The sequence below is a fragment of the Pseudophryne corroboree genome, chromosome 7 (assembly GCF_028390025.1).
Source record: "Pseudophryne corroboree isolate aPseCor3 chromosome 7, aPseCor3.hap2, whole genome shotgun sequence".
NCBI lineage: Eukaryota > Metazoa > Chordata > Amphibia > Anura > Myobatrachidae > Pseudophryne > Pseudophryne corroboree.
This window is the reverse complement of record NC_086450.1, coordinates 239,845,779-239,858,531: the sequence shown is the minus strand read 5'-3', so window position 1 is coordinate 239,858,531 and position 12,753 is coordinate 239,845,779. Positions and strand designations below refer to the sequence as shown.

Here is a 12,753-nt window from a genome sequence, read left to right as displayed (position 1 = left end):
GACATTGCCAGTGATCTGAGGACGGTTTTTGTATTGGCGGAAGTTGATTGTCGCGATGACGCGACATCACTTCCGGCACAGCGGTACTTATGCTAGTGCCGTGGAAACGTACCCCGGCACTTGAGTTCCGTTACATGGCGGATGTTGACAAACGCGGTCGCGTGTTGTCACTTCCGGTACAACGGAACTGTTGATAGTGGTCTGGGCAATTTTGTCTTGCTTTTGTAGTTCCACACTGGTCTGTTCACATACCCCTGGGAGGTTTTTGAATCACTGGTGATTGGGCAAAACAGGTGTATCTGATTTATGCAAATTGCACAGCTTTATAAGGTTCTCTGTTTGAACACTATGTTGTAGCTGACCCCATGATGAAGGTGTGACAACCGAAACGGGCCGTTGGGATGGCTGTTCTGCTTGAATACTGCTGAAAGCCTCATGATGAGTACTAAAAATTTTTTTCAAAAGGCCTGATAATGCTACTGATTCATTAAATGCTTTTCATATTTTTTCATATGGTGGTGTGCTGGTCTCCTTTTGTCTAAACCCTTTCAGGGTAAGCATTGGGAACTATGGTATCAATAACAATTGACACGGCACCCTTCTAACATCCTTTAAGTGTGTGCGCTTCACCTCTGGACTTTATATATATATATATATATATATATATATATATATATATATATACACACACATATACATACACACACATACTTAAGAGGCTGTTTTGATTCCCGCCCCCTTCCCATGTCCATAGGCCCCCATTATATAATCACTCCATTAACCCCCTCCTTGATTTTTTTAACCCCCACTTCGTTGTCCAGTGTATTTTTATTATTTTATCCCCCCACCCACTGCCCAGCTTCATACTGCTTCATTTTACCTCCCCCCCATTAGCATTATTCCCCCAAATGCAGAGCACAGCAGAGCGAGTCATGGAAGACTGTTGATCAGTGACCGTGCTCATGACTTTCCGGTTAGCTGCCGCTCTTTGCAACCGCCAGGTATTTACAGTGGAAACACTCTCGGCAGCCACCAGGAAATATACCATAGGGACTTCGCTGGCTTCCCCAGCAGCTGCTGCATTCTTCAGCCTTCAGGTGTATACACTGGAGAAACGATGGCTGCTCTCCAGCCGGGTAACTTGCAGGTGCTTCCCTGGCTATTGCGCTGCTCTGCAGCCGCCGGGTGGAGTGTTGCCACAGGTACCCGATCACTGCTGGCCACAGAGATCGGGACAAATTGCGGGAGGAGCCGCAGGTGGAGAGGGGCTAGCAGGACCCTCTGAGATTGGTGGCTGTGGTGAGATTATCTCCCCATGGCCACCCAGTGGGTGTTTCTGACTGGTCGCATCAGATGCCACCATGTCAGGGAAAGTCCAGCCTGGTGTGGTCGCATCTGCTGTGACCATGCCAGGCAAGTGGTTAAGAGAGTGTATCGCTCCAAGTTTGCTGCCCAATCATGAGAATCATCCCACCATGTCTCCGTAATATCTGATATATTGACCATTTAGTGCAATCATTTCTAATTCCCCCATTTTGCTTGTTAGGCTTCTTGCATTTGTAAGCATACACTTTAGTTTAGTACTTCCTTGGTCTGTATGTTTTGTTGTTGATATATTTCCCTTAGTTAATTATGATTTCCCTGATTTTCAAATGCTGACTGTACTTCTACTCCACCCCTATTATACTCCCATACCGCCATTAAGTAATCTTGCGGAGATGGATTTTGAGAGATTACGTACTAGCTCCTTTTGTTTCACCTTCCTCCTACCTCCAGATTGACTCACAAGCAGGACCCTCTCCTCCTCCTGTCTTATGTACTCAACCGTTTTGTCTACATTGTTTGTACCTGTTAAATACCAATATTTTTATTTAAGTTGAACCTATAAGATTTCACCAATATTAGAAAATTGCACTAGAATGCGCTTTGTCCAGCATGATGTAATCTGTGGCCCCTTACAAATAAACAAAGATGACTTTAAGATCATAATTTCTCCCATTTCCTATTCAGAGGGAACTTTGGTAACTCCTTGAGGTAGTTCCGTTAAGTAATCTTATTTTAGAGAGTTCTCTCTTTGTCATATATAAAACAATAGATGAAACTTTTAAATTGACAACATAATAAAACATTTTTCAGCACATGGATAAGAGGTATTTAAATGTTTATTTCACATTAAAAAGAAAATTGTTAGAAAAACAGTGACTTTCCAGCAGTGATCAGGTTAATGGCGCATTGTGACAAAAACAAACGTTAATTTTTTTTATTCAGAAACAGTTTATCATCGTTATTTACAGAGATCAAAAAGTAACTAGAAATTGGATCTGCCCTGGAATAATAGCAGCATTGAGTAAGAGACCAGAAACAGATAACGCCACATTAAATCACAGCTCACTACTAGTGTAGGATCTGGAGACAGGTTCTCACGGCAGTATCATTGTGCATTTCACAGCTCAATACAACACTCCGCTAAACTTAAACATTTACTAACAGACATTAGACAGGCTTTCCTCTTTGACATTTATCAATCAATTTAGAAATTACCATTTATATAAAAAATTTTTTTTTAAAAAGACAGTGTTAATGACAGATAATTTGCTTTACTTTAAACTAAAATTTAGCAGACTTCTAATCCCTACTTGATATCTCCAATTGTTAAGAGTTTTCTCCGGTTATACAAATTAAACCTCTCTAAACAAAGTACGAATTTCTGGGTGATGTAGTTATTCTAGTGAGCTTCCCTGGTTACCTATCGATTCTTGGCACAAAAGAAAAGATGTCACACCACTGGGAAGCAACACTTTACAGCACAGCCAAAAAGGGTCAGGCCAGTGAAACTGCAGATGCAACAATAATAAATCACAGTGAAAAGGACACGTGGAAAATCTGTGTTTAAGCGAACCTGTTTAATGACTGTGCAGACTAGACCGGTGTAGATAACTACATTTAATTCACAATCTATTCTATGACCAAAAGCTGAAGATATAATTTTCAGAAAAAGAAGAGAAAAATAAAGCCTGTGCAGTAAACAGACTATTCCCAAAACCATTCCCTTTTTTGGCGTTGATGTGGCTCTGACCATTTCAAGTCATGTGACTATTAATATAAAGGCAGAATCATATGACGAGTCTAGACCACTACAGTCTGTGTTGTCTAGTTATACATATAATGGTACTGATAAAGCACTGTTGTAAGCCCCTCTACATACACCTTGTGCAAAATCCATCCCAAATGTCACTGTATCAAGTACACCAGTAGTTACAGCTTCGGTGGCATAGTACCCAGTTAGTCCACAGCCATAAATGCCGACTGTTATTTACAATTAATAAAACATCTAATATAAAATTATCAATAAGTTAATCCACTTAAGACAAACAAAGCACCCATTCCTCCTCCACCACTACGCTGATGAGGGCAAAAAGATGAGTAGCAGAGAGAGGTAAAGTGTCAGTGAATCATACAACACTCCAAATGACAAAATGTATTATAAGAGGCAAGGCATCTTTACCCATGCTTCGTTAAAACATTACAAAAGAGTACACTTATTATTTACCTGGGGGAAGACAACTGCAGATTTCCCCAGCAATAATGTTCCGTAGTTTCCAGGATTACAGTGTGAAAAATAGAGACAAGACAATTTATTAAGTTCTTAGTATTAGATGGTCAGATTTGGGTCGCTCATTTTCTTCCAGTCTATTGTGCAAAACCAGACAATTGTGCTGTGTGCGGATTGTTCAGTCCATTTGTGGCTGTTACACAGATATAAAGACATCAAGATAGAGTCTATCATAGGATTCCCTGAAGCACACAATAAACAGCAGGCTGAGCAAACTAGATCCCGTCAGGCACCAGTTCAGCCACGATAACTCTGGAAATGAAAAAACAACATTGAATAATCTTGGCCACTCAGATTGTGTACTTTGGGTGAGACAGTTTGTCACTGGAGTCCCTGATGCAGATAATAAACAGGAGGCCGAGGATACAAGATCCCGTGAGGCACCAATTCGCCCAGGACAAAGCTGTGTGAATACAAAAAAAGCAAGAAAATATCACACCCTTACTTTACATCTGCAGTTTTATGTTTTGGGAATATAAACTTATGACACATCACAAGGAGAAGAAAAGCATTCAAGTATATTTGCTGATACATAAGTTTCAGAGTATGAGGCACATGCTTTGCAATCAATCACCCATCATAAAATGTCCCGATATCTTAAATAGGCACTGAAGCGGGGGTTAGAGAGCATCATTGCTCTTATAAAGAAACATTTTCTCAGATATTACATTTCATTCCAACTGCAAAGAGCGACTTTACACTTAACTATCAGAACATTCTACAGTATATACCAAAGTATTGCACACAATCTGCCTTACTTCAGAGGTCTTTCCTCAAACATACATATAAAAATATGTCAGAACATTCAGCATAATTTTTTTCCCCACTCCCAGAGCACAATTGTATCCAAAATCCAAATGGATGTGTGTGATGAGGACCCAGCAATGATGTACATGAAGGCAAAAATGTTCCTAGTCTCTTCTCCTCCAGCAATACTAGAAAATACTATGAAGAGTCTAAAAGCATCAGTACATTTGCATTATATGTTATTGCTAAGTACCTAGATCATTATAGGTATACTTGTCTCAGGACACAGACTGGAGACACAAGGCTCTCACACGTCACTGCTGAATTACCAAATAGGCAGAGCAGGCACCGGCCTATAGGGCCTGCAACAACGGATCATAATAATCTTAATTTGATCTTCAACGAAAACTACAATCAAGCTTTCTTAAATTGTTTCCAAAAGACAGAAAAAAGTAATCAACGCAGAGAAACGGAAACTTTACATTAATTCATAATTTTATTTAAATAAAATAATATGTTAATTTAATAACATGAATAATTGTTAATGTGTGTTTTGGGTAATAAAATTGGTAAATTAAAATTGTTGGTTGGTAAAATTTAAAACGTATTAGGGGATCATTTGCAAGGGGGACCCTCAATTTTCGACTGCCTTGGGGCCTCCGCAGGGTATAATTCGCACTGCTCACAGTTTTTATTTTAATATAAGACTAAACGTCTGGTAATGATAATGACTTTGATAAAGCTGCTGTGTAACAGTCACTTTCATAGTATCTCTCAAGACAACTGGGACATTATTAAACCAGAACATCTGCTAAACCTGCCCCTTCACCCCCAATGACAGAAAAATTCCAATGCCCAGCTTGTTCCAGTCTGTTCTTGCTCTGAAACTTCCATATAAAGTGCAGTATATACAATGAAGGAATGCAATTTATTCCAGTGTAGAGTCCATTTTAAATAGGGACTGCAATTCTAGACAAGAGTACTTCTATATAAGATTTTTCTTACAAGATCGGCATGTTCTTTTGGAATGCAAATCATCTGTCACCTACATACATGAGACACAGCCATTTTGGAGTCTCAATTCACTATGACAAAGTCACACCACTGGAAGTACACTGCATAATAATCCCAAACAATAATGCAATAAATAAATCACTCCCAGAAGATGTGCTTATTATATACTGGACACTGAGGAAAGTTTTGTGAGCATTTCATGCAATGAATACGAATATATGCAAATCACATTTGCACATTGTAAATGCACACACAAAAAAGTTCTCTCTGTCTCTCTCTATATATATCTATCTATCTATACACACACACACACACACACACACACAGTAAAACAACAACAGTGCAGGTCTATATTCATGGTAGATGCTAGAATCAAGTGGGCTAAGGGACCTTTTCCGTAAGGGGGAGGAGTTACGACACAAGGGGGAGGAGCTAGGCCAGCGGGATAGTCCCTCTACTATCCACGCCACCAACTATTACCTTTAGTAATCAGGTGGCGAGCGAAGCGGAGCGGAGCGAGCCATCGAGCCCTAAGCGTGGCGAGCGTACTTTTTGGGTACCCTGTTCGCCCGTAGCTCCTCCCCCAGGTGACGTGTCTCCTCCCCTAGATACGTCAGAAGGTCCCTTCTCCCAGTCCGAAATAGAATCAACCCTATATTCATTGGCTAATTTATGACAGAGTTCATCTTCATTACACAAAATGGCTGCCTAAACAGTTTAAGTTGGCCAGGACATTTAGCAGTCAAAAGCACTATGGTGACGTTCGTCACAAACAAATCCAAACTGTATTTACCATTTATTTGTGTGGTTGTTCCTTCAGCATAAAATAATAAATGTATCTGTTTGCATGTAAGGCTGAAATATGATATAATAGGATTTTAGTTACCTACCGGTAAATCCTTTTCTCGTAGTCCGTAGAGGATGCTGGGGATCCATTTAGTACCATGGGATATAGACGGGTCCACTAGGAGCCACTGGTACTTTAAGAGTTTAATAGTGTGGGCTGGCTCCTCCCTCTATGCCCCTCCTACCAGACTCTGTGCCCGAGGAGACTGACATACTTCGAGGGAAGGAAATACACAGATAGTGGTGAGATTCACACCAGCTCACACATAAAAGGAAAGCCAGGCTAACCAACTTGAAACGATTCAGCAATGACTGAACCAACAATACTTAACCAAGTAACCACTGCAGGAAAACGAAGCACTGGGTGGGCACCCAGCATCCTCTACGGACTACAAGAAAAGGATTTACCAGTAGGTAATTAAAATCCTATTTTCTCTTACGTCCTAGAGGATGCTGGGGTTCCATTTAGTGCCATGGGGATGTACCAAAGCTCCCAGTACGGGAGGGAGAGTGCTGAGGTTCCTGCAGAACAGATTGACCAAACTTTAGGTCCTCAGAGGCCAAACTATCGAACTTGTAGAACTCAGCAAATGTGTTCGACCCTGACCAAGTAGCTGCTCGTCAAAGCTGTAAAGCCGAGACACCCCGGGGCAGCCGTCCAGGAAGAACCCACTTTACAAGTAGAGCGGGCCTTAAACAGATTCTGGACATGGCAAGCCTGCCTTAGAATAAGCATGCTGGATAGTAAACCTGATCCAGCGAGAAATTGTCTGCTTAGAAGCAGGACAACCATCCTTGTTGGGATCATAAAGGACAAACAAAGCATCCGATTTCCTGTGACGAGAAGTTCTCTTCACACAAATTTTCAAAGCCCTCACAATATCCAAGGACTGTAAGGTAATTGAGGAGTCAGCAGCCACTGGCACAACAATAGGTTGGTTGATATGAAAAGCTGACAACCTTTGGAAGAAATTGCTGACGCGTTCTGAGCTCACCTCTATCTTCATGGAAAATCAAGTAGGGGCTCTTGCATGACAATGCCCCCAATTCTGACACAAGTCTAGCAGATGCCAATGCCAACAGTGTAACCGCCTTCCAAGTAAGAAACTTGACATCCAGTCCCTGTAAAGGCTTGAACCAATCCGATTGCAGGAACTGCAGCACCACATTAAGATCCCAAGGTGCCGCAGGAGGCACAAAGGGTGGTTGGATGTGCAGAACCCCTTTCAAGAAAGTATGAACCTCAGGGAGAGCAGCCAATCGTTTTTGGAAGAAAATGGACAAGGCCGAAATCTGGACCTTAATGGATCCCAAGCGTAGGCCCACAGCCACACCTGCTTGCAGAAAGAGGAGAAACGTCCCAGTTGAAACTCCACCATGAGAAACTACTTGGATTCACACCAAGACACATACTTTTTCCAAATACGATGGTAATGTTTAGACGTTACTCCCTAACCTGTAACAGGGTAGGAATGACCTTGTTCGGAATGCCCTTCCGAGCTAAGATCTGGCGTTCAATCTCCATGCTGTCAAACGTAGCCGTGGTAAGTCTTGATCGGCGAATGGCCCCTGTTGTAGAAGGTTCTCGCAAAGAGGAAGAGGCCTCAGATCCTCCAGCAGTAATTCCAGAAGATCCGCTTTCCAAGCCCTTCTTGGCCAGTCCGGAGCAATGAGGATCACTTGAACTCTTGTTCGTTTTATTAATTTGAGAATCCTTGGGATGAGTGGAAGTGGAGGGAACACATACACTGACTGGAATACCCACAGAGCTACCAGTGCGTACACCCCATCGGCTTGTGACCTCTGCAAACACCTCCGGGTGGAGGCCCCATTCTCCGGGATGGAAATCGTGTCTGCTGAGGAAGTCCGCTTCCCAGTTGTCCACTCCCGGTATGAAGATTGCAGACAGCGCCACTGTGTGCTTTTCTGCCCAGAGGAGGATTCTTGTTACCTCTGACATTGCGCTCTGCTCTTCGTTCCGCCCTGTCAGTTTATGTAGGACACTGCCGTTACATTGTCCGACTGAACCTGAAAGGCCCGATCATTCAGATGATGTGCCGCTTGTAGAAGGCTGTTGTATACGGCCCTTAGTTCAAGAATGTTTATCCGAAGGATAGATTCCAGACTTGAACACTTTCCATAGAAGTTTTCCCCTTGGGTGACTGCTCCTCAACCCCTTAGACTTGCATCCGTGGTTAGAAGGATCCAATTCTGAATCCTGAACCTGTGGCCCTTGAGAAGGTGAGAAGTTTGCCACCACCAGAGGAGTGAAATTCTGGCTTTCGGCGACAGGCGTATCCACTGATGCATGTGAAGATGTGATCCCGACCATTTGTCCAGGAGATCCAGCTGCAAGGGCCGTGCATGGAATCTTCCGTACTGTAGAGCCTCGTAGGAGGCTACCATCTTCCCCAGAAGGCAAATGCACTGATTAACCGATACCTGGGGTGGCTTCAGGACATCCCGGACCATTGATTGGATCACCAACGCTTTCTCCACCGGTAGAAATACCCTCTGCACTTTCGTGTCGAGTATCATGCCCAGGAAGGGCAGTCGCCTTGTCGGCTCCAAATGTGACTTTGGAAAGTTCAGGATCCACTCATGATCCTGGAGTAGTCGAGTTGAGAGAGCAATACTCTGTAATGGGCTCTCCCTGGAAGATGCTTTTATCAGCAGATTATCCAGATATGGAATTATGTTCACACCCTGCTTGAAGAGGAGTAGCATCATCTCTGCCATGACCTTGGTGAACACCCGTGGTGCTATGGAGAGGCCATATGGCAGTGCCTGTAACGGATAGTGACAGTCCTGCAGCGCAAATCTTAGATAAGCCTGGTGAGGCGGCCAGATCGGAATGTGAAGGTACGCATCCTTGATATGCAGGGATACTAGGAATTCCCCCTCCTCCAGACCTGTGATCACCGCTCTCAGAGACTCCATCTTGAATTTGAATTCCCTCAAGTAGGGGTACAACGACTTTAGGTTTAATATCGGCCTTACGGAACCATCCGGTTTCAGTACCACAAACAGGTTTGAGTATTAACCCTTGTGTCTTAGGTGAGGTGGAACTGGAACAATGACATTTGTTTGAACCAATTTTTGAATGGCTTCCTGTAGGATAGCATTTTCTGTCAGCGAAGCTGGTAAGCCTGATTTGAAGAATCTGTGAGGTGGGAGCACTTGAAGCTCCAGTTTGTACCGCTGAGCAACAATATCTGTTACCCAGGGGTCTAGGCATGATGACGCCCAGATGTGACTGAAATCTTTTAGTCTCGCTCCCATCTGCCCGATCTCCAGGCTGAGAGGTCCACCGTCATGATGAAGATTTTGAGGAAAGAGAACCTGGTTTCTGTTACTGAGAACCCGTTGGTGCAGGTTTTCTGGATTTTCCCTGGCCTCCTCTAAAGAAAGTGGAAGGGGTTTTGGATTTTTAAAATTTTGTGGTCCGAAAGGACTGCAGTGTAGACATAGGATAAGGTTTCCTAGCCAGTGGTGCTGCTGAGGGAAGAAAGGTTGACTTACCCCGCAGCTGCCGTGGAGATCCATGCATCCAATGCGTCCCCAAACAGAGCCTGACTTGTGAAGGGTAGGTTCTCCACACTTTTCTTGGATTCTGCATCCGCAGTCCATTGGCGTAGCCAGAGTCCTCGCCGTGCCGAGACTGCCATGGAAGTAGCTCTTGCATTCAGCATGTGAAGGTCCTTCATGGCCTCCACCATGAAACCTGCAGAATCCTGTATGTGACGCAAAAACAATTCAATGTCACTCCTATCCATAGTATCTAAGTCCTCTAGTAATGTGCCTGACCACTTTACTATGGCTTTAGGAATCCACACGCAAGCAATAGTGGGCCTTAAAGCTACACTAGTAGCTGTGTAGTGACTTGAGCGTAGTCTCAATCTTGCGGTCAACCAGCTCTAGGGGGTTTTCCCACTTTTTTCTGTCCTCTTCAGGGCAAGGGAAAGCAATGAGAACCCTTTTTGGGATCTGGAATTTTTTCTCTGGGTTTTCCCAGGATTTTTCAAACAAAGAGTTTAACTCCTTAGAATCCGGGAAGGTAAGCGAGGATTTCTTACTTTCTGTAAAAAAAAAAAAAAAAAAAAAAAAAAAAGATTCCTCTACCTGCTCAGGTACCTTCTCAGTAATATGTAAAATGTCCCTAATGGCTTCAATCATTAGTTGCACCCCCTTAGGAGGTGATGCATCCCCCCCTGCATATCCCCATCACCGTCCCCTGTATCAGAGCTGGTATCAGTGTCGGCTTGCATTATCTGGGCAAGTGTACTTTTTTGTGGTGTGTGTGTGTGTGTGTGTGTGTGGGGGGGGGGGGGGGTCTTAGACAAAGCAGTGGGGGGGCTGAGAATGTCAAACCCTCTACAGATTTTCTCAAAAACTGTGTTTCTTTCTCATTATTTGACATCCTTCTGAAATCTGGGATATCATTCCCCTCAAAGAATCCACCCATGGGGGTCCTGATTCAGAAGGCTGGAAAAGTACATTGCAGTCCTGAGTACATGGAATAGACTCCTCAGGAGAAGATACACATTCTGCAGCACAGGACACAGAGTCCTTAGACAAGGTAATGTGAGATATACACACTTACACACATAAGAAAATGACATCCAGTTTCCCCCAGAGAACCGTCAAGAGAGTCACAGAGTATAAGGAGCCAGCCACACAGCACCCCTGTAGGCAGTTATTATGATAAAAGCCCGGCGCTGGATAACCAACCTTAATAGGTTAATTAGTACTACTAACACACTCTCCCCTTGTCTATAACACCCTGGTACTGCAGAGGATAGCTGGAGTTATGTGGAGGGCAGCGCTCCCTGCCAGCGTGTTCCTATGATCTGCAGGGAGAAAATGACGCTGGTGAGTGCTGGATCCACTCTGAGAAGCCCCGCGGCTTCCCACACAAATTGTTTATACTGGCCTGAAGATTTTATTGCCAACAGTGGGATTAGCCCCTATTAGCTGCTTGACCAGTGTAGGGTTATCCGCGCTGGCTCAGGACGCCCTTCAAAGCGCCTACACAGTGTGTTGCTGAGCCTTCCTGGAGCGCAGCCTGTCAGAGCTGCGCTACCACCCTTGTGCCACCTGTCTCACCAGCGACCCGCCGGCCCTGTAACCACCTCTCTTCTTTCTCTGGCTCTGTTAGCGGGTGGCGGCCGTGCTGCGGGAGTGAGCGGTCGCCTTGTGATCAGCACCCTCAGGAGCTCAGTGTCCTGTCAGTGGAATAGAGGACCATTAACTTCAACAGTTGGTTCCTACTCGCCCCCTAAGTCCCACGAAGCAGGAAGGCTGTTGCCAGCCGCCTTCCTGTACCTAATTTACTGTATTAAAACAAAAACAAAAAAAACTAATACAACTCCCAGGAGCTCCCCTAGCTGTGACTGGCTCCTCCGGGCACATTTTCTAAACTGAGTCTGGTAGGAGGGGCATAGAGGGAGGAGCCAGTCCACACTATTAAACTCTTAGAGTGCCCATGGCTCCTAGTGGACCCATCTTTACCCCATGGTACTAAACGGAAACCCAGCATCCTCTAGGACGTAAGAGAAACTATGTTTACATGTTTTCTCTCTACTCATGATTATTAAGGTAATTAATGTTGAGTGACGTTGTGTATTTGGTCAACCATAATGCATAATTTATTGGCTTATTTATAGAAAAGAACAAAATCAAGAATTGAACAGCCAATGGCTACCTGATGATCGATACAAAAGTATTCTTGGTGTAGCATATATTCTATGCACTTAATCCAACAGCCACCTAGCAGGTGGAATGACAACAATCATTCTTCGACGATGGCCTGCACTCTGTTTGTCAGATAGTTGAAGGAATAACCTCCTCCTAAGAAATAACTATAGGTCTAGGTTGCCTGTATAATGATGGATAGATCATCATAGGTTCCAGATAAGGAAATTTATCAGCTCAAATATTCTACCTGGATTGTTTTGTAGTCTTTTGAAAAGAACCCCATTGCTGAAGGCATAAAAAAATTATCTTCCTGTCCTGCTTACTGAATCAAGTTTCTTGTGAATGGTAAAGATTATACAGAAAAAAAGTGAAAAGTGGTGTTCTTTTGTAAGTTTCTTGTGAATCTACCAGCAAAAGCTGGTTCTAGGATTTCTTTATAAGCCAAACCACCTAATTTCCTTAAGTAGTTCGGTACATGAAACATTCCTTGGTGGAATTCTTAGCCTAGGTTAAGCACTGCTTTACAACATCAATTTTATGTAATTTACAGTTGTCTATTGTGTGTCCCAGTGTGGACATAATAAAGTACTGAATGGTCAAAATAACTGGCCCTAAATGTTACATTTTCTGAAATCTTCTGTTAGATCATATAATGTAGTGTGCAAGATGTGTAGCACCTAATGGAAGGCCTCACTGAACAAGATCCCATTGTAAGAAAGAAAAGATTAAAAATGTAAAATGGTCATTACCACATTACAGACATTTATAAGATATCCAAGCAAGGAATTTCAAATGTCATATAGATTTCTTTAGTGCTTGCAATTCTAGACAAGGGT

At 43.3% G+C, this 12,753-nt stretch overlaps 1 protein-coding gene across 2 annotated transcripts in view; it reads right to left on the bottom strand.

Moving 5' to 3' along the window:
• Nucleotides 1-2,144: 2,144 nt before the first annotated feature.
• Nucleotides 2,145-12,753, bottom strand: part of SLC49A4 (solute carrier family 49 member 4) — a 267,167-nt gene continuing 256,558 nt past the window's right edge. The window contains exon 9 of one of the 2 annotated variants that reach the window (XM_063934048.1): nt 2,145-3,865. In XM_063934048.1, coding sequence (XP_063790118.1) covers nt 3,750-3,865 — 116 coding nt within the window. In that variant the 3' untranslated portion in view covers nt 2,145-3,749. The other variant, XM_063934049.1, reaches the window with a different exon arrangement.